Source organism: Arvicola amphibius, chromosome 9 (assembly GCF_903992535.2).
Source record: "Arvicola amphibius chromosome 9, mArvAmp1.2, whole genome shotgun sequence".
Classification (NCBI taxonomy): Eukaryota; Metazoa; Chordata; class Mammalia; order Rodentia; family Cricetidae; genus Arvicola; species Arvicola amphibius.
In genome coordinates, this window is record NC_052055.2 from 117,542,415 (window position 1) to 117,565,594 (window position 23,180).

A 23,180-nucleotide genomic window follows, 5' to 3' on the forward strand; every position below is an offset into this window, starting at 1 on the left:
CTGGAAACCATCCATCACCTAGCCTCAGGCAAGGTAGCCAGACCATGGAGGCAAGGCTCCCAGGTGGAAAAGTGGGTGCCTGCCCCCTGGGGTTCCACCCAGCTCCCGGGGGCCTGGATGAAGCTCCGTAGTGACAGACACTTGGTGTGGGGGCGGTGAGCACCTGCCGGGTCTCCTCGCACACCAGGGAGAAAAGCCACAGGTAGATGAGGTACTCGCACCAGGAAGGCGAAGGCTGGAAGTCCACCATGAGCACGTAGGCAAACAAGCAGAGAAAGGCGAAGTAGGAGAGGATATTCAGATGGAAGATGACCACAGGCGCGTTGAAGAAGGCGCGGACACGGGCTAGGCGGCACAGGGGCTGTAGCCTCTTCTCCCTGCAATAGACACCTCAGGGGACTGTGACAGGCTGAAAACCCAATACCCCACAGTCCTCGGGATCCCCACTTGCCCTGAGAGACACGTGGCTCAAGGGGCAAATATACTAGGAAAGGACCCTGGTACCAAAGGTCACATAGCAGTTCTAGACAGGCCAGCACAACCTTGGCACTAAAGACCCCAAACCCTGCACAGACCCAAAAGGCCAGGAGTCTCTGCCTCCTGCTGGACTGTGAACATCGCAGCGCCTATCCAGGGCCGAGGCCTAACTACAAGCCTAACCTGGGTTAGGTTCTCTGTGCCATGCTCTTAGCATGAGTTCTTAGATGGATTTCTCAGGCCTCAGGTGCCCCCACAAACGGGGGCCAGCTGCCATTACTGTCACAAAGGCTATTCTAACAGCGTGACCGAGTCCCCACGTGGACACACTCTGATGTGCAGCCTCCTGCCACAGCTGCCGCTGGAAACACAGATGCAGCTCTGTTCCCCTCAGGGATGAGGGGGAGCGGGGGAAACACTACGAAGGTCACATGACGATGTCCACGACCCCTGGAAGGATGTGAGATTGACTTCTAGTCCTCCTGGGTCTGTGCAGGGTGGGAGTTCAGAAAGCAGGGCAGACTGAAACTGCTTTAGTACCTGAGCTGCCCCTCCGTTTCCCCCAAGACACACCCCCCAACTGTCAGGGCGTGAGAAGGTGATAGAGCATGTGGCCTATGGCTATGAGAGGGTTCGCCACTGGCCACCCAACCTGGAGCTTGGCATCTGCCCCCGAACTCCCAGGGAACCCAGAGATGCTATCTAGCAAAATAGAAATAACATCTTCACGAGAGTGCTTGTGCTCTGAGGTGACCACAAGTGAACCACAGCCAGACCCGGTCTTCAGTCTTCCACCCAGTCTGGCCACAGCATCAAGTGTACCCTACCCACCCCATGCTCCCTATTGCCATGGAGCTGAGGCCAAGAGACAGGCTCATCAGCACCGCCAGCATCCAGCATCCAGCAGAACACTTGGGCCATGGAAGAGTTTGACCCAAGGTGGCACTGAGGATGGGCGGTGCCCCCTCTACTTCCTGCACCTCCTAGGAGCCTGGACCCCTCCCTCTCACCTGAAGGAGATGAGGCCAGTGAAGAGCAGTGGGAAGGCCAGCATGCACAGGATGATCTGCCATAGGCTGTTGTCCACACAGAGCTGGCCCCACCATACCTTGGTCAGGAAAGCCTGCAGACAGCGTGGTCTCAGGGCAGGGGCCACCCAGCAGTCTGACCTCCACCCGAGGATGAGTGCTAGTCACGTCCCCCTAATCACTGTGCTCTGAACCCCTAACCACAAGTGGCTAGCATGGCAGGCACCCCATGGTCAGCCAGTAGAGCAATCAGGGTTTTGAGTGGTTGGAGTCAGGTCATGGTGGATGATAAGTGATGGATAAGCAGGGCTTATCACACAGGGCTCTAACTCCCCTCCTGCCTGCCATCCCTCCTCCAGCTTCAGGACCCCCAATCTCTGCAAGGTCCCGAGGCCATGCAGTCCCAAGCTGTCATAAGCAGACCCTTTTGGGCACCATGGGGCAGGGCCTGATCCCTCCCTGGGTATCCCCGGGCTCTGCACATTCCAGGACACATGGAGTCCCGTGGACACGGTAAGAGCACAAACTACATCTTTGGCTGTGCTCCAAGGATACCCAAATTAAAGGAGTATGTTTCATAGTCTAATGTTCCATGAGGGCTACACTATCCCGTTGCCCTTCCTGAGACACCCCCCCCCCAGATGGCACAGGTTCCTGGAAAGTACACTGGGGGCCACCTGACATTTGAGCAGCTGCCTCCATGTCTACCAGCCACTGACTTTGCTGTGCACCAGTTTCCCCATCCCCGAACCAGGAGGCAATAGCCAGTCCGTCAGTGTATGCCTAGGTACCAGGCATTATCCCAGCCATCATAGAGTCACACTGCTGGACATGGAGCAGCCATATCATCAGAGGCAGGGCTGTGTTCCCCTGGGCACCTGACTCTGGAAGTGGGCCCTCAGGGAGTCACCTGGATGCCTCCATGAGACACGAATTTCATGTCCTTGGCCTCTAGGGCCAGCTGCAGGCAGGTGGCCTTCCCCCAGGCCTCTGACACCCGGACGAGAAGCTTCTGTGCTCTCTCCTCATCCTTCCGGTAGCACTCAGTGAAGACGCCTGAGCAGAGGGAGAAGAAATAGAGCCTGAAGCCGGGCGGTGGTGGCGCACGCCTTTAATCCCAGCACTCGGGAGGCAGAGGCAGGCGGATCTCTGTGAGTTCCAGGCCAGCCTGGTCTACAAGAGCTAGTTCCAGGACAGGCTCTAAAAAAGCTGCAGAGAAACCCTGCCTCGAAAAACCAAAAAAAAAAAAAAAAAAAGAAAAGAAAAGAAAAGGAATAGAGCCTGGGACAATAAGAGAGCCAGCAAAGGGACCCTCAGCAAAGGCAGAACATACTAGGTACCTAGGTACTGTCTGGAAACATCCAGGTCATGGACAAGGACTCTAGGTAACAGCACTGGAGCTGACATACAGACATGGAGACCCTGGTGACAGTGCAGGTGGCCCCAGGGAACTCACCTATAGCTCTGTGCTCAAACTCATCCGCCAGTGCCAGCATCTCCTCTGAGCTGTCTGTATCTTCCTCCTCCTTGGACAGCTCCTTCAGGATCTTGCTGCAGGCCAGGGCTGCAGCAATACAGTCCTGGCTCTGAGACACAGGGCACTGTGAGGACCTGGGGAATCACTAGGTTTACCCACCCTGTATCTAGAAAGCTATGATAGTGAACAGAGATGCTTAAGACCTGAAGTTTGGGGGGACCCATCCATATAAACAAATAGAGTCACCCCACATTAACATATAACCCCTCTGATGGTAGCCGCTTGTACTCAACCATGGTACCATACCCTTGTCTCCCTAACAGGTGTAATGCACAGACAGGAGCTGGTAAGATCTGAGCAGGACATAGAGAGCAACACTGCCCACATCCTCAGCCCTGGAAATAACCACAACAGCTTGCTTAGAAAGCCTTTATCTTCCCTTCCTTTTCTTTCTTACTTTTATTAAATGTCAGTTTTTATTTATGTTTTTAAGGTCTGCTTATTTATTATATATACATCATTCTGCCTACATGTATGTCTGCAGGCCAGAAGAGGGCACCAGATCTCATTACAGATGGTTGTGAGTTACTATGTGGTTGCTGGGAATTGAACTCAGGACTTCTGGAAGAGCAGCCTGTGCTCTTAACCTCTGAGCCATCTCTCCAGCCCTTTTTTCTTTCTTTTGAGAATTGTTTTTCCACAAAAGTTTTTGTTCCCCACCGAGTGCTCCAAGCCTCCCTAGGTTAGAGATCTTACTGTCCCTTATGAACTGTGGTTTGCTGTAGGGGCAGATCACCAGTCTAGATGTTGTCGAGTCTGCAACTAAACCAGTCCTGGTACCTGAGCCCAGATGATGCCTGCCAGCTCCTGGCGGTTCTGGATGATGGCCCAAATGAGAAGGTCGCGGACTGGATCGATGGTGAAGGTAACATGGTCCGTTGAACGCTTATAGAGGGACCGGAGGCTCACTCCCTGTACCTGTAGGTGGAGAATAGTTCATGTCCCACAGGGGCCCCTAGCAGCAGAACCCCAAGGTAGTGGGCAGTGTGTGTCCTGCCTTGGGCAGTCATGGAGAGATGGCATATTCCACTCTTGGGAATGTAATTAAATGATTCGCTGGGGGCTGAGGAGATGGCTCAGCAGGAAAGAGCTTGCCACACAAGCCGGATGGCCTAAGTTTGGCTCTCTCCACCATCCACATTAAAGAAAAAAAGATGTACCCTAGAACTGAGTCCAAATAAAACCTTCTTCCCAAAAGATACTTTCTGCCAGTGAGGAGAAAAGTAACTACTACAGACATTTATGGAGGTAAATAAGACAAAATGAGGCTATTGGCAGAGGAGGGGCCCTTCTCTTTTCCCACCCTTCTTCTCATGCAGACTCAGCAAGAGACCCCCTGACACCTGCAAGACAGGGAGAGGGGGCCTCAGCAGGAGCCAGCCCTGTCACTGTCCTCAGACAGTGTCCCCAGGACTGTGAGAAAATGAGTTGCTATTGTCTAAGTCCCAGATCTACAGGGTTTCACACAGCCCATGCCTTCCAGGATGGTCTGCAGAGCCCATTGCTTTAGGGTTGTTTATTTGTTTGGTCAATTGGTTTCGATTTTCTCTCTCTCTCTCTTTTCTCTTCCTCTTTCTTTCTTTGTGACTACCTCACTATGCCATCCAGGCTGGCCTTGTACTCTTTATCATCTACCTCAGCTTCCTGAGAGCTGAAATTATACGCAGGTGCATGCATGCGTACATGCACGTGTGCGCGTGCACACACACATATTTAGCAATCTCTTTCCTGATGAATGTAAGAGCTCATAACACAGCTGAGAACACAGCAGTCACCCACCAAGGAACCAGCATGGACACTGCCTCCGGACACCAGCAACCCCATCGCTGGCACCCACATTACCAGGACTCACATTGAGTTTGATGTGTGCCATGGGCAGCGATAGCCGCGGCCGGTCGCTGTATCGGGGCCGGGGGTACAGCAGCTGTGTGGAGTCTCCCAGGAGTTCACGCAGCACCTGGGCCACGTGGTGCATGTGCAGCCGGGGTGCAGCGGATGCATAGGCCACGCGTTCGTGTTCTTCAGCCAGCACCTTCTGCAGCTTGCTGTGAAAGAGGCAGGATGGCTCCAGGTTCTCATACAGACAGAGCAGAGTGTCCCAGGTGACAAACTCCTTCAGGCGCACCCCATTCTCCAGAAAGAGCCTCACAAACTCAGGTTTGTTGGAGATGAGGGCAGCTGTCATCATGGGGTGCAGATCTGCGGGCTAAGAGGGAGCAATGTTCAAGTGGCCAGCGCATTAGGTCAGCACCCCCTAGAACTCTGAGCTCAGGACCCTAGAAGGAGTGGCTGTGATATTTTTTCTGAAGGATGGAATCCACCCTGGTCACCTATTCCCAAAGGGGAGCTAAGAACCCTGAAGACACACACACGAACCCACTGACGCAGGTGCCTCACCTTCCACTGCCATTCGTCCGTGAAGATCTCACTTCGAGCAATGTCTACACGGTTCCACGCCACTGCCAACTTCAGTTGGTGGTCCCAGTTCTCGTGGCCAGACTGGTCTTGGCTTCGAGAGGCTGTGGGTGGCAGTGTGTGTCAGGTGCCTCTGTGTGAGGCTTGGCGTGGGTCTCGGGAGTTGGTTGGGAACTCTAGTTCCCTTAATGATTGAAAGTGATAACTCAGAGCTTATTGGTGACACCCTCCCTGAGACATCTGCTTTATAAAGCACATTTCACTCATTGTTAGACTCAGAGAACCAGAGTTTTGATCATCACCCCATTCCCCACCCTGAGTCATCTCCCAGCCATGCCCTGCCCCTCTGCGACAGGTGAGACCCAGCATGAGGCAAAAAGCCATAGAAAAACAAGATACAGGGCTCTAAAAAGCATTTATTTACACTAACATGCAAAGCAGAATTCCAAAAGCCAACACACAGTGTCTGTGTGTGTGTGTGTGTGTGTGTGTGTGTGTGTGTGTGTGTGTGTGTGTAGAGATCAGAACCCAGCTGATCCACTCCTTTCTCTACTTGGAGTCCCTCTTGCAAGTGGTGTTTGCTGTAGTGATGTTCTGCACACTATCTTGCAGGCTCCCCTGTTGATCTTGAATGTATTATACAGACCAGTCTGGCCTTGAACTTTGCAGTGAATCTCCTGCTTCAGGCTCGGAAGTACTGGGATTATAGACATGAGCTGGGAAACCTGGCTTAGAATAGTAGCTTTTAGACTAGTAATTACTGTCTTAATCTCTTACGTAACAAAGAAAGCTAACACTGCTGTTATAAGCCTGTTACAATGACACAGGCTTTCATAACTGCCCATACATTTGCCTGTTTGAGATTTTGATTCCTTCATATGGCATTGAGTCACTATCTAGTGTTCTTTCAATTCATTCTGCTGGCTCCCTTGAGCATTTCTTGTAACTCAGGTTTGGTGATTACAAATACCCTGTGCTTTAATTTATCTGAGAATACCTTAATCTCTCCCACTTTACAGCCCTCCGCCTTCCACCTTCTAGTCTCTAATTAGAAATCTGTACATTATCTTACTGAGACTCCCTTGTATGGGATAAGCAGCCTCTCCTTGCTATTCTCAAGATACATTGTCTTCAGAAAGCTTTACTGTAATGGGATTGGCATGGGTTCCTTTGAGTTCAGCCTACTGGAAATTTGCTGCTTCTTGGATGACAGGGGTGTACGGTGGCATGGCCCCAGCGCATCTGATTGGATGCTGTCATTCATCATGTGCACACATGTCCTGGTCTTTCTGTCCTTTTTCCCCCGTTCATAGCCTCACCTTTCAGTAAAGCCTGCAGAATGGCCACATCCACGTCCTGCTGCCCATCCTTGCCTTCCCGGAAGACTGTCAGCAGCTGCCGCCTCCGGACAATGTCTTGGATCTGCAGCAAATGGTTGCTAGTGAGATTAAGGACTGAGGGATTCTGCCTCCTTAAAGGACAATAGGGACTGAGGCCCCAACAAGTAACCACACCCCCTAGTCTGTGCGGGCTCAGCTAGTAAGGGCGCTTGCCACCAAGTCTGACGACTTGACTTCAGTCTCCTAGGACCTAAACGGTAGAAGAAAGAACTGACTGGTGACTGGTACAAAATGTCCTCTGACCTTCATGATGTGTGCATTGTGGCACCAGCGTGTGAGCATGAGTAAACACACACACACACACTAAATGTAACAAAAATACTCTTGGATAAAGAGAGATTAAATTCAGTTCTCTGAATTGCCTGAATAATTTATAATGTTGCTGAAAAAAGGCTTCCGGCCTGCCCAGCAGCTTACAGCACCCTGGATAAGCAAGCAAAAGCCTTCAGGAGAGGGTAGGGGATGAGGGGAGGAGATAAGGGGCTCACTAAACTTCTGTTTTTTCCCTACCAGATAATCTCACAGAGCATCCACACCAAACAAGGCCACTCTGAGTACTTGGCAGATATACAATAAGGTCTTCCTGCTTCCCTGAGCCACCCAGAGAGCTCCTGACTCCGCTGTCCAGCCACAGCTCATCCCCTCCATGAGCCACGGTTCAGCGTGGCTAGCTCCAGGGTGTTCCTTTGGCCTGGGCCTGGTGGGGTCTGAATTCAACTCAGCTAAAGCTAGCACTGTGTTCACGCTCACCCAAGGATGCTCACACACTGTGGAAAACTGGGGGTTTTATCTAAACTCTGGGACCAAAGGGGCAGCTATTCACTGCACATTCTGCAGAACACATCAGGACACCACCCCAAAACCCAGCTTCAGGACTGGGGAGCTGGGCACTGCTGAGGGCGCTCCATTAGTGTTCTTATGGGGAGACAAGGCTGGACCATGTGCTGTCTGTCACTCACTGCTGTGGATGCTAAGCTCTGTTGTCAGTATCCTGGTCAAGACCCCTCCTGTGTTCTGCAGTGCTTCCTGGTCCTTCCCAAGCACCACACCCCTTCAGTCTAACACACTCTGGGTCCCAGAACAACAACTCTCAAGCTCTGAGATGTCCCAGTATGGCCCTGGCATTCTGCAAATAGAGTTCAAATCTCAGCTCTGCTTTTTTTTTAGATTTATTTATTATGTATACAACATTCTGTCTTGATTTATGCCCGCATGCCAGAGGAGGGCGTCAGATCTCAGTACAGATGGTTGTGAGCCCCCATGTGGTTGCTGGGAATTGAACTCAGAACCTCTGGAAGAGCAGGCAAAGCTCTTAACCTCTGAGCCATCTCTCCAGCCCCTCAGCTCTGCTTTGGCATGCTGTCTGTCATATGTTTCAACCTCCCAGTGCCCAACCAGGAGGCCCTGCCTGTCCTAGGTCTCAGAGCTTCCCACCATCTGCAAATTCAATTGTGCACCCACTCTGACCCATTTCAGGTTCCTGGAGTCCTGGTCTGTCTGGGAGTCAGCCTGGTGACCATATGCCTATATGCCTTACCTTTTTGGTCCATTCCACGATCCTGCTTTCGGTGAAAGTCTCAAACATCTCCTGGAAGAACATGCTGAGCTTCTGCTGTATCAGGGAGATGGTGATCTCAGAAACAGGCAGAGCAGCCACCTGGGCGATGACGTCAGCCACTCGGCCGGAGCCCTCCACTATCACACAGGGTGTGCCATTGGTGATGGCATTGTAGATGGTCTGCAAAAGCAGAACCAAGTGTCGGCTGGCCAGAGTCCTCACCCAGCTCTGACACTTCTGAAATACAGCATCGTTTGGTGGCAGCAAGGGCTGCAAGTCACTTGCAGCTAGAGCAAGCCTATGAAGCTAGAACTTTCTGGAAGCCGTCACTGGTTTAGCGCACTATGCCGTTCGAGAGACAAAAGAGCTGCTGCTGACACACCAGGAGTGTGCCGCTGGCACACCTGACTCAAGCTTGTCACTCAACACCCAATAGCGCGGTAACAAAAGGGTTCATGGCACAGTCATTGACCAGACCCACTCACAGGGACCCAGAATGACCAAAGCCCAGGGGAATAACAGAACCATGAGGAAAAGCCCAGATTTGAGCTCCAGGAGCTGGACTGGACTCTGAGAATAGTGCCTGGGACTCTGGGTGAACGCCTTCTGGAGAGGCTCTGGGAAGAAAGAGCCAGCAACCCCACCACGACCTGGGCTAACGCCAAGTCACCTCTCCCACATGAGCGTCTACCTGTAAGGCGTCCCTTCTCCCACCAGGAAACATCCCTGTCCTGTGGTGAATTCCTTCCCCTCCATATCCTCAGGGCAGCACGCCATGTGTGTTGCTAGTGATGGCGCCAGATTTTAGTAAAAGCATCCACCAGTCCTTCCTCCACAGCAAGGCCTGGCCCCATGATGCACAGCAGCTAGTACTCACATGCAGCGTGCCAGGGCCGCCCTCCAACACCACACAAACAATGGGGATCTTGATGGCCACACCTAGGCAGACATGGAGCCCATGTGAAATTTGGGGGAAGCACGGGCCTACTATTCGAAGCTGCTTTCTTCCCCTAATCCCGCGGATAAGCACCAGCTGGGCCGAGTGGTAGATAACGGGCAGCAGCTGAAGGTGAACGAGGACGGCTTGCAGACAAGTTGCTCGTGCACCATGAAAGAGCAAACTAAGGCCTCCTGGCCATTTGCTCCACCCCCATCCCTGGCCTGCCCTTGCACCCACTACACATCCCTACCCTTGCACCTAACTACATACCCCGTCCTCCCACCTTTTTCCTACTCCATCCTAACTGAATTCCTGTCCAGAAAGGAACAGAACACCATCTTCTCTACCCAGGGGACCACTCTAACCCCCTGCCTCTCTCCTGTTCTTTTTATGATACCTCGACATCCAAGCTGGCCCAGGGAACCTCTATGAGGACACTGACCTATCTGGCATTGGCTGGGTTGGGGCACAGTTCATGTCTCTTCTCCCCTTCTACTCAACCTCACCCAGAGGGCAGGAGAAACAGATGTAATATTAGGAGTCACTTCCCCTAGCAGCAAAGCCCACCCAGTGCCAACAAGAGTCCCTGCTTTCACACACCTCACCCTGGGTTCTCCTCATGAAAATGGTGCTCTCCCAGTGTGGCACCTACACAGGCACCATATCTACTTGGGAACTTAATGGGCATGCAAGTTCTATGCCACCCAGACCCAGGGGAGGTGATTTTAGAGTGGTCAGGCCCCACTTGGGACCCTGACTCAGGAAACACTGGGCTGAGCTGGAACCCTCCCCGTGCTCCCGAGGCGCTGAGCTGGAACCCTCCCCGTGCTCCCTAGACCCTCTCTTCATCTCAAACATGAGGTACTCCACCTCCCCACAAGCAGCTGAGGTCAAGCTAAGAGTTCTGGATGCCATCTTCTCATTTCCCAGCCTGAAACTGTCTCTGGTTGAAAATGTAGACTGTTTTATTGACTGACAGCAAACAGACAAGCCCACACTGACACCCTCCCACTGATTAAGGCAGCAAGAGAAGACAGGTCCTCATGAAGAAGCAGACGGGGACCCAGGAAACCAATGCGGGTGTGATGTGATCTCACCTCCATGCACAATGTAGGCCTTGGCCAGCAATGGCTCTGACACAGGAAGGGTCTCAGTTCTTTCTGCCCCAAATTCCCTCAGAAGCACGCTCATGTGTACCTCCTCTTTCCTTTGTCTGCTCTGATATGAACTTCTCCAGTTTCGTCCTCAGGGGAATCTCCACACCATACTGGCCATGGGTCCCGTCATCCACCAGGATGAAGTGGGAGTGGTTGGGGTCTAGGCAGGTCAGATTCCCTTGGCCTTCCTCATCCAGCATGTACTCAGCGGGGAAGCCTCCCTGCGGATGACCAAGGGAGACTCACACAGGTTGGTAAAAAGTCATATCTGTATTCTGGAAATGGGAGGTCTAATAGCTTGGATAATGTCCCCCCCCAAAAAAATACCATGTCCTTAGACCAAGAATCTGCTTGTGGCCCCTTATTTGGAGAAAGGGCCTTTGCAGCTGTGATGTTAAGAATCTAACCAGGAGAAAATTAACATGAATTATCTGGATTGGGTCCCCAGGAACTTCCAGAATCACCAGAAGTTAAAAGGGCAGGAAGGGTCCTCATCAGAGCCCCAGAATAGTAGAACCTCATCTTCATTGGGGCCGAGTGGTGGGGTCTGTGCTGTGGGAGAGTGACGTCTAATTGTAGGCGGATAAGTGAGTTGTTTTCCACCACCAGGTGTCTGGTCATGCTTCACAAGACCCCAGGAGACTAATCTGCTGGACCAGACACCTTGTCTACTGTCCACAGAGAATAGAACAGTGGAACAACCAGAGGGTTCTCAACTCAGAACTCCCCCAGCCTCCCTTAGCCTCAGTCAGTTGGCCTATCCTGCCCAGGGAAACACTCCATGATTCTGACACACACACACACACACACACAGATCAAGACTTTACACTGAGCCAGGCACACACTCTTCAGCAGTGACAAAAACCTTCTCTAGCCACAGACTATGTTGTCCCCAGATTTCCTTGACAATGACTTAAATGTCCATGTCCTCATTAGTACAGAGTCAAAGTGTCCTTAGAAAATCCCCCTTAGTAAACCAAGTTATCCAGCTCAAGTCTCCATTCTTAAGCAGCTGCTGAGCCAAGCTCTAGGTATAGCATTATAGGGTAGCCCAACTTTCTGCTGACTGCCAGAAACCATGGCTGTGTGGAATTCCAGGCTGGAGGCCTCTGAGCATAGAGGCTCAAAGCTAAAATCTCAGACTCTGTGGTCAGAAAGCTGGCTCAGTCTAACCCCCATGCTTGCTTGGCTGTGTGGTCCTAGTCAGTCACCCCCTTTCCTTGAAGCCCATTTCTTATCCAATTCGACTCTTGAGATGTACCCCGACCTGGTAATAATCAGCATGGAAATCCCTCCTGTGATCTTATGGCTGTCCTTGTTAGCCACCCACCCTGCTCACTGTGTCCGAGGTATTACATTACCTAAGTCAGACCCGTGCCCTGCAGCACCACGACCTCTCCCGTCACTCACGCTGACACTCAGCAAGCTCCCTGTAGTTTTTGTAGAGAGTTGGGCTCCTTTCCCTCTGCTCCCAGCCTGCCTCCTCTGACCCAGGCTCACTCTGGACTGGCTACTCACCGTGGGGTGGACCAGCCCCTCTCGGTTGTGGATGGTGCCCCATGTGGCTACGCCAATGGTGATGACTTCTCCGTCTTTGCAACTGCTGCTCAGGCTGAAGTCCCGGACCGCCTCACCCACCTGCTTCATCACACCCGTGTGGGACCCTCCAGTGATGATCCAGGCCCCTGGGGAAAGAGACAGGCCATACCTCCAGGCTCCAATATGCCTCTTGTCAAGCCAGTAGTGACCCCCAGAGTCCCACTGTGCTCCTGACATGGGACCTCATCAAGTGCACTGGCAGATATGTCTCTAAAGCAGGATTAAGGAGGAGATACTGTACTGTGACACTATCTTCCTGATGCCTTTCTGGGACCTGAGCTCCCCACATTGCAAAGATGAGAATAGGAAAGACTCCCCATCTTCTCTCTGCAGGCCTCTCCTGCCACTCTGCCTTCTCTCTGTCCCAGGCTAAGGAGCACACAGGATCTGAAGGACCTGCCGCTTTCCAACTTCCTCAGTGTCTGAGACCCGAGAATGGTAGATGATGTCCATGTTCCCCATTCCTTGGCCCTACTCCTAACAGATGACTATACGCCTAAAGCCACGTGACTTACAGTGGCCCCAATAGGGGACACTCTTTCTGTCACTGTCTCCCCTACCCTTGGGGGTGCATTGCATGCTGGTTAGGGTAAGAATGTCTAGGGCTGAGTGAATTGGTTCTACCTATAGAGCAGCAAGTGACAAGTGGGGTCTGCTGGTCCTGCCTGAGCCCCTAAAGAGAGGGCATGTGAGCAGAGCCCTCATTGCTGTTCCATGAGCCAAGATCCATCTGCTGTTGCTTGGGTGGTGAGCTCACTGCACAGTGCTCTCAAAGACACGTGTGATGTGGACATTAAAATAAAACCAAATCTAGGGTCTGGAGAGACAGTAGTAGTTATGAGTACTGGCTGCTGTTTCAGAGAACCTAAGTTCTGATCCTAGAACCCATGTCAGGAGGCTCACAACCACCTATAACTAACCCCAGCTCCAGGGTATCCAATGTCGTTTTCAGTCTTCCACAGGCATCTGAGCACATGTAACATAAACACACACACACACACGCGCGCGCGCACACATACACACACATGCATACACACGGACATGCAGATAGATACACAGGCACTAAGTAAAAAGAATTTTTTTAAATCTAGTCCATTAGCACATGGCAGCGGCTATGTCACTATAAACGTCAGGGAAATGAGTAGTGTGAGCTAAGAGGCAGCTGGGCATCAAGGGAAGGGCTGCCTGTAGATGAGGGACCCAAGGAATCTGACCCAGGCCTGGCTGTGAACTCAGCTATCCCCTCTCGGTGGAACCTCCAATTGCCGCGCACCGCGGCCCTGGTCTGTGCTCTATGCGCTAGAACCCAGTTCGCGAGCTTTGGGCAAGGGGCTGGAGGTTGAGGAAACACACGCAGAGACAGACCGACACACAGACCTTCCAACACTGGTACAAAAGCCTTTCTTTAATAGCACCATGGAGGCTTAAATACCCTGCAATCAATGGCCAACAGGTGAAAATCCCATTCTCTGATCCTCTAAGCTAGGCACAGCTTTTAGTAACTTCAATTAGAAGGTTCTAGGAGGGAAGAACAGCTGAAGGCCAGGACTCATTAGTCCCAACAATCCCCAAGAGTTTCCCAGTACCCATAACATAGATCCCATTGAAGCTCTCCTTCATCCTTCATCCTATACTCGCCTCAGCACTCACCTGTGGTTTGGGCCACCTTGACCAGGCCTCTCCGGAAGATGCTCTTCAGCCTCAGCTTCATGTTAAAGTTCTTGGCTCCACCAGTCACCGAGATGAGGAGGTTAGGGACATCCAGGCCCCAGTGCTGGGTCATGAGTTGGTAGATGACACTGGAGGGCGTGTCCTGGGAGACCCGGACATACTGCAGGGGAATCACGGGCTGGTGAGAACACCTTGCAGGAGACACAGCAAGGGAACCTTACAAGGCACAAGGACACCCTGTAGGGGACCGTGAGGGCATCCTGCAGGGCAAGGAAACCATGCAGGGGATAGTGAGGTTACCCAGCAGGAGACAGTGAAGGAGCCCTGAGAGAATGGCTTCAACCTTCACGCTCAACACAGAGTGAGGTTACCTGTGCCCTGCCTGCTCAGCCTGGGGCTGTACACCTTGAGTTCACATCCAGGAAGAAAAGTAGCCAAAACACAGGTTGTAAGAAGAAAGACTAGCTGAGGCCCAGAAGAGAGGCCCAAGTACAGAGGCTCCCTAGGTAAATCTAGAGTATTTTTTACAAAACACCTAGGTCCAGCTCCCTCTCCCATACTTCCTCTTTCCTCATCCTCTCTGCTTAAAGAGCAGCTCAGACCACCCCCCCACACACACAAACACCCTCCTTTGTTACCCTCTGCACTGGCTCCTCCATGAGGTTTGACCTCCACCCCATCTACTTCCTATTATCCTCACACTCCCGGTGTTGGCTGCCCTCTGCTGGCCCCTGACCTGCTATTGACTTTCCTGGGTTTGGCCCTACTCTGTGTGTACACACTGTCTGCCCCTGGGTAGGGTGGGGGGATGGGAGGTGGCAGCCCCCTGGCTTCACACTCCAGAACACCCTAAGCTCATGATGGACTTTGTGTGTTTGCATGCATGCACTTGTATATGTGTGTGTGCATTCATGTATTTGTATGTGCATGTATGTCTGTGTGCATATCTATTTGCGTGTGTGCATGCATATGTGTATATGCACATGCATGTGTGTTTGCATGTGTGCATGCACGTGTTTGTGTGTGTATATGTACACACATGTATGCATTGTGCATGTGTTCGTGTGTGTGCATGCATATATGTGTGCATGCATGCGTTTGTGTGTATATACATATATGTGTGCATGCATGTGTGTGTGCGCATGTGTGTGTGTGCATGCACTGGGGATGGAACCCAGAGACCCATGTATGCCAGACAAGCACTGAAGCCCACATCCCACCGTGGACTTTTCCACTCTAGTTAAATCAATGGAGATTCAGTTTGACTAGGATCCACCTGAGGGACCCATAATGGGCGGGATGATGGACAATGTGAAATCCAAAGGGACATTAGGAACCTCCAGAGCAGACAGGACACAGCATAACAACAAAGAATGCTAATTGATGCCACAGTGGCTGCTTCCTGCCAGCCCTCACCGCAGCTGTTCTCACAGGGCTGAGCCGGTGTCCAGGACCATCCTCTCATGGTCTTTCCCTTTGGACTGTAAACCACATGATGTCCAGAAGGAAAGGGGCTAAGGATCCACATTGTGGGTGCTATAGTTTAAATATGAAACGTTCCCCCACAGGCTCACGTATTTGAACATCTGATCTTTATCTGGAGGAAGGAGATGCTGTAGAACCTTTAGGAGGTGGCATCTGTCTGGGGGAACTGGATTGCTGGTCACTGGGGAGCAAGATTTGGTGAAGATAGCCTGGCTTTCCTCCTCATCTCTCCTCTCTCTCCCTCCCTCCCCCCCCCCCTCTCTCTGTGTGTGTGTCTTGGTCCACCAAGATGCAACCAGCAACCCCCACCCCATGGCTTCAAGCACCTGAAACTCCACCATAATGGACTGCATCTCTCCACATCATAAGCCAGAATAAATCCTTCCTCCAGAAACTGCCTTTGTCATGGGACAAGAAAGTAACACAGTGGGGACACACACACACTCAGGAAGGGATTCACTGAGGTCAGGACATACCTTATTATTCCCAACAAGTATCCCACTCCCTTGTAGAACCCCCACCACTAACTGTCCCTGGCTCGGGACTCTCCCTGTCACTGCCCTTGGAGAAGCTGCTGGATCCAGGAGGCTGTCAGGTTAGGAACCTGGACTGGGGATCAGCTGGTTTTAAATCCACCATGGCTCTACCTATCATAACTTCGAGCTAGAGATGAGCCCTCTCCTTACCACTCTTCCTGACCTGAGACCAGATGACAAGACCTCCTTCTGCACCTATGTCACCTCCTGCCCAGGGTACAGCCACCTGCAGAGGCTCCTGCCTCTGCTTCCCACACCCTCTCCCCTCCCTTCGCTCGCCACCATTCAGAAGCCAACCACGTCTGTGTTAGGTCCTGAGTTGTTGTTCTCCTTCCCCTAGACCCAGACGGACAATGGACCCTTCAGAATGAGCCCATACCTCCCTTAGGATGTCCTGCACTTCTCCTTCTGCTTACAGACCTCTCGTCTGCTTGAAGAGTGCAAACCACCCCATGCCGTTCCTCGGTGGATAGTGGGTTCCACGCACCTGGATGCCTACTCTCATTCTCCCCGCACCCTCCAGGAAATCTGCTACAGGGTCACAGGGACCAACACAGTGAAGAATGAGTGCAATGGAACCCACCTTCCCGGCTTTCTGGCTCAGGCCTGTGAAAACGATGTCGCCAAAGGCATCTGTAGGCATCTCCTGGACATGCTTCTTGGGGTCCCATTCCTTGCCCTGACAGGTGTGAGGCTTGATGGCGGCCTCCAAGTGCTGCTCACGAGTGTAGCCACATTCACACACTACCTTCCTGTGAAGACACCAAGGTGATCACAGGAATGAAACGCTCTCTATAGGGACATCGGGGGACCCAAAGGAGAGCCAGGACACTCATCCCACTCAGCAGGAACAAGACACTCTGCCTGAATGTCAAGGGGACCATGTGGGCAGTGAGTATGAGGCATCCTTGCCCCCCCCCCCACCCCAGGCAGGTGGCATCAGCTAGGAACCAAACAGGGACAGCCAGAGAGTGGCCCTGGCCTTTGAACTTTTCCCTTGTGGCAATAATGAGATGCTGCCCCTCCCTCCTGCAGACAGGGTCAGGGCTAGGTAAAATACAAAAGCCAGAAAAATTATTAGTCACACCAAGCAAGTCAGCCACGCCAGACACTCCCACCAGAATAAGCCAGGTGCGGGAGACATCTGGGGAGGACTTTACAGCAAGCAGGTTAAAAATGCTTCGATGAGCAACTAAAAATACCCTGAACTCAAAGTGCAGCTTCTAGAGAGACAGAGAGTACAGCAACTGGAAATCTCGGTGCTGCAAAAGGGTAATGACCAAGAGGGAGAAAATAAACCAAAATAGAATCACAGTGACACAGAGCCACGGGGACCGGCAGGCAGAGTCCCCGGAAAGAAAGAAAAGACAAGCAAGCCTACAAAGCCATGCGAAGAAATAATGTCCTAAATTTCCTGTTGACCCAGGCCCGGCCAACCAGGCTCGGTCTCTGTGGATCAAAATGCCAAAGATCTGTGTGGAGCAACCAGGGGCTCAGAGCATCAGAGTTCAAGAGTGGTACAGACAAAGTCCTTCTCATTTCTGTTACTAAAGCCAGTAAACCATTAGGTGATGTTCACAATTAGCTTAAGAAAATACAGGTACAGGGAGGCAATATGCCTGGCGCTATGTCTGTTCATCTCTGGTTATATGATGAGAACCAAGAATATTCCTCCCAGGCCTTTGCCTTTCTCACAGAGATAATGTGGACGAGCCACGGGGATTCCCTCCACATTCTCGTTTCCAAGAGCATTCACTTATCATGGTTCATGCAATTCTTTCTAGAAGGCCTCCTTGTAGGGAGAACACTCTGCACGCTGCCCCACCCACAGTTCAGAGTAAGTTCACAGTTTTTTTACACGGATTCTCACAGCTTCCCAGGTGAGCTTTCAAAATAAACAAACAAACACATAAACCTACAGATCCAAGCATCCGAGTGAGCGACAAGCAGCGTGAACCCAGAGCAACACAGGCTAAGAGATGACATCATCAAACTTCCAAAACCAAAAGAGAAAAAAAGCTGGACAGTAGTAAGCCCACAGTGGCGCCTGCCAATTTCTCTCCCCGAAAAGCCTCTTGTTTCTGTTGTTGTTCTAATCCATATGAGTATTTTGCCTGCCTGTGTGCCTGGTGCTCCAATAAGCGAGAAGAAGGCATCCGATTCCCTGGAACTGGAGATAGAAACAGAGATGAGCCCCTACGTGGGTCCTGGGAATTGAACCCTGGTCCTTTGAAAGAGCAGCCAGTGCTCTTCACTGCTGAGCCATTTCTCCAGCCTCATAGAGATCCACCTGCCTCTGCCTCCCAAGTGCTGGGGCTCAAGGCATGCGCCACCACACCCAGGTTAAAAACAGCATGCTTTTTATCAGAAGCCACGGAAGCCATAAAAGAAGAGGCTCAGTGCTGAAAGATTAAAAAACTACAACCCAGAATTCTATAGTCCGCAAAACTTCCCATTGGGGATGAAGAAGTCAAGGAATGCTCTTAGCTAAACTATCATTAAAGAGAGTTGTCAACAGTTGAATAAGTCCAAAGAATGGCTAAAGGGAGTGGGGCTGTAGCTCAGTTGGCAGGGGCTTCCTAGCATGCTCAGAGGCACCCCTGCGACCCAAGTATTCAGGAGGTGGAGCTAGAGGCAAGATTAGTTCAAGTTCACGGTCGCCTTCAGCTACATAGGGAGTTCAAGGCCAACCTGGGCTACGTGAGACTCTTTTTAAAAACAACTTGTAAAGGAAATTATCTAAACGGAAGTGAAAGGACAAAGACATTCTGAGCATGGGGGAGGATGAAACAATAGAAAGAGTGAAAATGTGAGTAAATACATTTCATTTCTCTTGAGTTTTAAAATGATGTTTGATGGCTGAACTGGGTCAAACACGGTATTCTAGACAATTGTAAGTGAGGAGGGGTAAAAGGAGGTGTTTCTACACTCCACTGTAACGCTCGGCCTACCAACACTCGTGGATTGTGACACACTTTGTTATGTAACTTTGATAACCACAGCCGTCACAAAGAAGCTGAACTGAAACAGAAAGAAAACAGATTTTTTAAAAAAAGGCAGGTTTAAGCTCTCTAAAGCAGCAATAATTATATTAAATGTAAGTGGTCTAAATATACCCATTTATTGGAGGAGACCGCTCTTTGGCTCCTGGGTGCTCAGCCCCAAAATAAGCACACAAAAACTGTATTAATTAAATCATTGCTTGGCCCATTAGCTCTAACTTCTTATTGGCTAACTCTTACATATTAATTTAACCCATTTCTATTGATCTCTGTATTGCCACGTGGCAGTGGCTTACTGGCAAAGTTTCGGCAGTCTGACTCTGGAGGCAACTCTATTGCCTCTCTCTGACTCCACCCTTCTTTCTCCCAGCATTCAGCTTAGTTTTCCCCGCCTAGCTAAGTTCTGCCCTGCTATAGGTCTAAAGCAGTTTCCTTATTCATTAATGATAATTAATCAGTTTCCAGCGAACTTCCCTGAAAAATAACAACACACAGCACACAGAGGGGAATCCCACATCACCCATTGAAAAACAGAGACTACACCAAGCAGCACTTGGAAGGCAAAGGCAGGAAGATAGATCTGTAGGCCAGTCTGGTCTACAAGGGAAAGACAGACAGACAGATGGGATTAACGAACAAAACAAATGAGCAAAAATCAGAACCTGGTTATTATCTACAAAGTCACACCTCAAATATACACAATTAGAGAATTGCTCAACTGTGAAAGAGTTTGGTGTGGAAGCATGAATGGCGTTCAAAGGCTACGCGTCAAAGGGCACAGGCCCCCAATGTGTGGTGACACAGACCTGGAGGCGTTTGACTCCATTCCTATGACTTTCTCCAAGTGACAAGTGGAAACGTATATGAAGATTGGAGTACAGGTTACTAGAGGTGAGAACGGGTGGGGGATGACTACATAGGGCCATCTCTGTGGGAGTCGAGCTGTGTGCATTCTGTGTGCGTGGTTACACGTGCTACGCATGGTTTTGCGTTGTTATTTTTCAGGGAAGTTCGCTGGAAACTGATTACTCACTGGGTACAGTAGCGTTCCTGGTGTGAAGCTGTGAGCGACAGTGGGGTGACCTCTCCCTCCAGGATCTATTCCATCATGACCGAGAAGCAGTGAGACTCCTCCCTGAAGAGAACCCAGGCCAGGGAATGGGCCCCAAAGCCTCCGTGCCCCGGGGTTCCCACTGATCACACCAGGAGAGGTCACAGGGCTCAGAGGTAACGCGGTCTCTCAGTCCGAACACAGTCTGAGGCATGTCCTTACCCACGCCATTCAGAACAGAAAGGCCAGATGTGTATCATAAAGAAGTCATAAAGCCACTCTGCCTTGGTTGCAGCCCCCAAAGGACCTGAGCAGTAAGCAGGAGAGACGAGCACTAAGCCCCAGGCACAACACAGCGATCAGTGGAGCCTGCTGGGGGGAAGGGCTACATCCCGAACAGGTGTGGAATCCAGGGAGGCTGCCCTGGAGAGGTGGTACCTGCCATTGGCCTTGAGGAGTGAGGAGGGGGTCTCCACGAGAAAAGGAAAAGAGCAGGTGGCTGAAGGGGGCTACAACATAGATCATCACCCAGTTCCGTCTCAGGGACCCCCCACCTCAGAGAGCAGTTTCTAAGAGTGCTGCAGTCTTAGGAACAGAGCTGGGCCCCCATTTGCTCCATAGTCCCTCTGACTGGCCCCACCTGCGGGCAGTCCCACCTGGGGAACAACAACATCCAGCTGCTTGGAGCGACCGCTAACACCTCCATCCTGGTCTCAGAGACCATAGTCTCACTGTGGGCTAAGTGATGGGAGAGAAGGGGCCCAGAGACCCTGCGGCAGTGGGACCCTCTGACGCGGCTTTTAAGGACATTTGGTCTGTGGACTGCCCCTAGGTCCCTACAGTTCCTGGATCCCTGACTCTTTGGAAACCAAGAAGCTCCAAAGACGTGTCATGGAGCCCTGGCCCACCAGGCTTGATCTGAATGCGCAGCCAACAGCAAGACTCAGTACAGGTCACCCTCTGCTTTAGGCCAACCTATTTGCAAAGCACGTTCCATGCCCCCAAAGAACTCTTAGGGATGTGAAGGAGGTGGACTGGGCATGTTCCCCCAAGTGTCTTCTGAAATGAGATGGGGAGATTCTCAGCCTGGCATAAACCCCAGATGCCCCTTTACTGGCCCTGGCTGAGGTCGCATAAGGGAGTCTGATCAGCCATGCTCACTGTACCAGGAGAAATGGCTCAGAGACCTTCATCAAAGTCATGCCACTTACCCTGCATCAGAGAGCTTGGAACTTTCCACGAAATACACACATTCCTTCCTCTTTATGTTTTCAGGAATCCATGAGCTGAGGTTTTCTTGCTGGGAGTCAAAAAGAGCATGTTGACATTATGAAGTCCCCAGGCTTCCCTTAGACACCTCTCTGCTCCCTGACCAGCTTCCACTGAGGGACCCAAAGCCACCTTAAAACTTAAAAGCAACCAGCCTGGTCTACAAGAGCTACTTCCAGGACAGGCTCCAAAGCTACAGAGAAACCCTGTCTCGAAAAACAAAAAAAACAAAAAAAACAAAAAAAAAAAAAACTTAAAAGCACCCTTGCTTGGGCTCTGGGTGCGTACTCAGGAGACAGGGATGAGACTATGCAATCATTTTCTTTGGGGGATACTTTGTGCTCAGCACTCTACAGCTCGCTTTCCTTGGGAATTGTATGATATGAAGAGAACGTCTGGGGTGAAAACCTGGCTGGTACCTGGCACCTGGCTTTGAAGCCACCCTCCCGCCTGCCTGAGCACAAACTCATATGCACTTTCAACATGATTACTCAAGGGTTTTCGGTGACACTGGCCTGGGACCTGATGTGACGCCCCTGAACTCCGCAGAAAGACAGGAACTAGAGTTATTGCACAATTGAGAAAGCGAGTGAGGGCTTCTCCCATTATCTGGCACGGGGCCTCAGTGTGCGCCTGCCCATTTCTCAAGCAGTGGAGAAGGGGAAACAGCTGTGGCTGGGCAATATTCAGTAAGCAGTCTGGCTGGTGTCGTGTCCTATCCTCTCCCAAAAGGGCATCTCTGGGTTGGAGGCCCTGAGGTGGGTAGACCCAGGTAAGAAATGAGCCTACCCTATGGTCACTGACTGCCTTGAGTAGCCCAGGGTGACCTAACCAATGGTGACCGTTGGGCTGCTTCTGTGGCCCATGATGTAACAAATCAGCCAACGGAAGCCTACCTTATCAATGAAGGGGCACAGAAGCCTCCTGCTCTTGGAAAGGCTGCTATTGCTTCGCCGGAGATTGGGGACCATGCCCAGATCAGTGGCCCTCCTGGCCTCCATCCCAAAGCCCTCCTCTTGCTCAGCACCCGTTCTTCTCCGGTCTAAGGACTCCATCGTTCACAGTTTTAGATTCACCCCCAAGAGAGAGATTTCTGGATGTCTTCAGGGAAGTCTTTTCTCATTTGCGAGGCTGGGGGTGAGAGAGAGGTATTGAAATGCACCCGAAAGAGGAAGGTCAGGCTGTAGTTCTGAGAGGAACACCCACCTCTTTCCTCTGTGGTCTTCATCTATTTCCCCCTGTCGGGCTGGATATCTCTCCACGCTTCCAGAGTTCTAGCGCTTTGGGCAGTCTACAAACACATATGCAGATAAGGGCCCTCGGAGCCCGATCCTAATGGCTGCAATCTCAGGTGTCTCCATAGCTCCGCCATTCACCAGCTCCCCGATGGAGCGCCCAGACCAGTAAAGGAAGACAACTTCCTGTGGCCACCACACGCCCTGGTGTGTGCCCTGTGGCTCTTCATCTCGTGATTACAGAGCTCAGTTGGCTTCTTTCATTTTCCAAAAGGAAAACAAAAGCCTCTGCTGCCCACAAAGTAGGTTTTGGGAAGTACCACACTGCTACATCCTGAGAAGTCAGCTGTTAAACGACAGCCAGCCTGTTGATGCAAACCCTTCCTCCCTGGCTCTGCTTGGCTGAGGTTGCAAAAAGCTACCAGTTTTTCTCAGGAAAATCCGTGGTGGTGCACACCTTTAATCCCAGCACCTGAGAGGCAGAGGCAAGCCAATCTCTGAGTTCAAGGCCAGCCTGGTCTGCAAATCTAGTTACAGGACAGCCAGGACTACACAGAGAAACCCTATCTCAAAAGGAAAAAAAAGGTATTTAGTCTTGTGTACTTCCTGGGATGTATCTCCTAATGCCCCTGATGTCCTGTGATGATAATCACCTTTCATTCCACTACTCCAGCAGGCATAAAAGAAGGGTGCCAAGGGGCAAAAAAACAACCCCACACCTCAGCCTCTCCCTGCGCTGAACATCTCTTCTCCAATACAGGTCCCCAAGCTGTTTCTCTGCCCACTTGCTGGTCAGCACTTCTTCCTCGGGGCTCTTAAG

The 23,180-nt window shown here is 51.4% G+C and overlaps 1 protein-coding gene across 7 annotated transcripts in view; it reads right to left on the reverse strand.

Moving 5' to 3' along the window:
* Positions 1 to 22,864, reverse strand: part of Trpm2 (transient receptor potential cation channel subfamily M member 2) — a 45,353-nt gene extending 22,489 nt beyond the window's left edge. For 2 of the 7 annotated variants that reach the window (XR_005286844.1, XM_038342342.1), the window contains exons 1-17: positions 22,332 to 22,864; positions 22,022 to 22,256; positions 21,068 to 21,156; positions 16,387 to 16,555; positions 13,762 to 13,942; positions 12,031 to 12,197; positions 10,553 to 10,733; positions 9,293 to 9,354; positions 8,395 to 8,595; positions 6,777 to 6,879; positions 5,440 to 5,561; positions 4,895 to 5,248; positions 3,823 to 3,960; positions 2,962 to 3,091; positions 2,416 to 2,561; positions 1,488 to 1,600; positions 164 to 377 (exon numbers count right to left, since the gene is read on the reverse strand). Coding sequence is in view for 5 of the 7 variants with exons in the window: in XM_038342342.1 (XP_038198270.1) it covers positions 164 to 377; positions 1,488 to 1,600; positions 2,416 to 2,561; positions 2,962 to 3,091; positions 3,823 to 3,960; positions 4,895 to 5,248; positions 5,440 to 5,561; positions 6,777 to 6,879; positions 8,395 to 8,595; positions 9,293 to 9,354; positions 10,553 to 10,733; positions 12,031 to 12,197; positions 13,762 to 13,942; positions 16,387 to 16,555; positions 21,068 to 21,156; positions 22,022 to 22,180 (2,529 nt within the window). In the remaining 2 variants the exon portion in view is untranslated. Of the gene's footprint in view, positions 1 to 163; positions 378 to 1,487; positions 1,601 to 2,415; positions 2,562 to 2,961; positions 3,092 to 3,822; positions 3,961 to 4,894; positions 5,249 to 5,439; positions 5,562 to 6,776; positions 6,880 to 8,394; positions 8,596 to 9,292; positions 9,355 to 10,552; positions 10,734 to 10,934; positions 11,052 to 12,030; positions 12,198 to 13,761; positions 13,943 to 16,386; positions 16,556 to 19,838; positions 19,941 to 21,067; positions 21,157 to 22,021; positions 22,257 to 22,331 lie in introns of those variants that run through there. The other 5 variants (XM_038342340.1, XM_038342341.1, XM_038342343.1 and 2 more) reach the window with 5 other exon arrangements.
* Between the last annotated feature and the right edge of the window lie 316 nt (positions 22,865 to 23,180).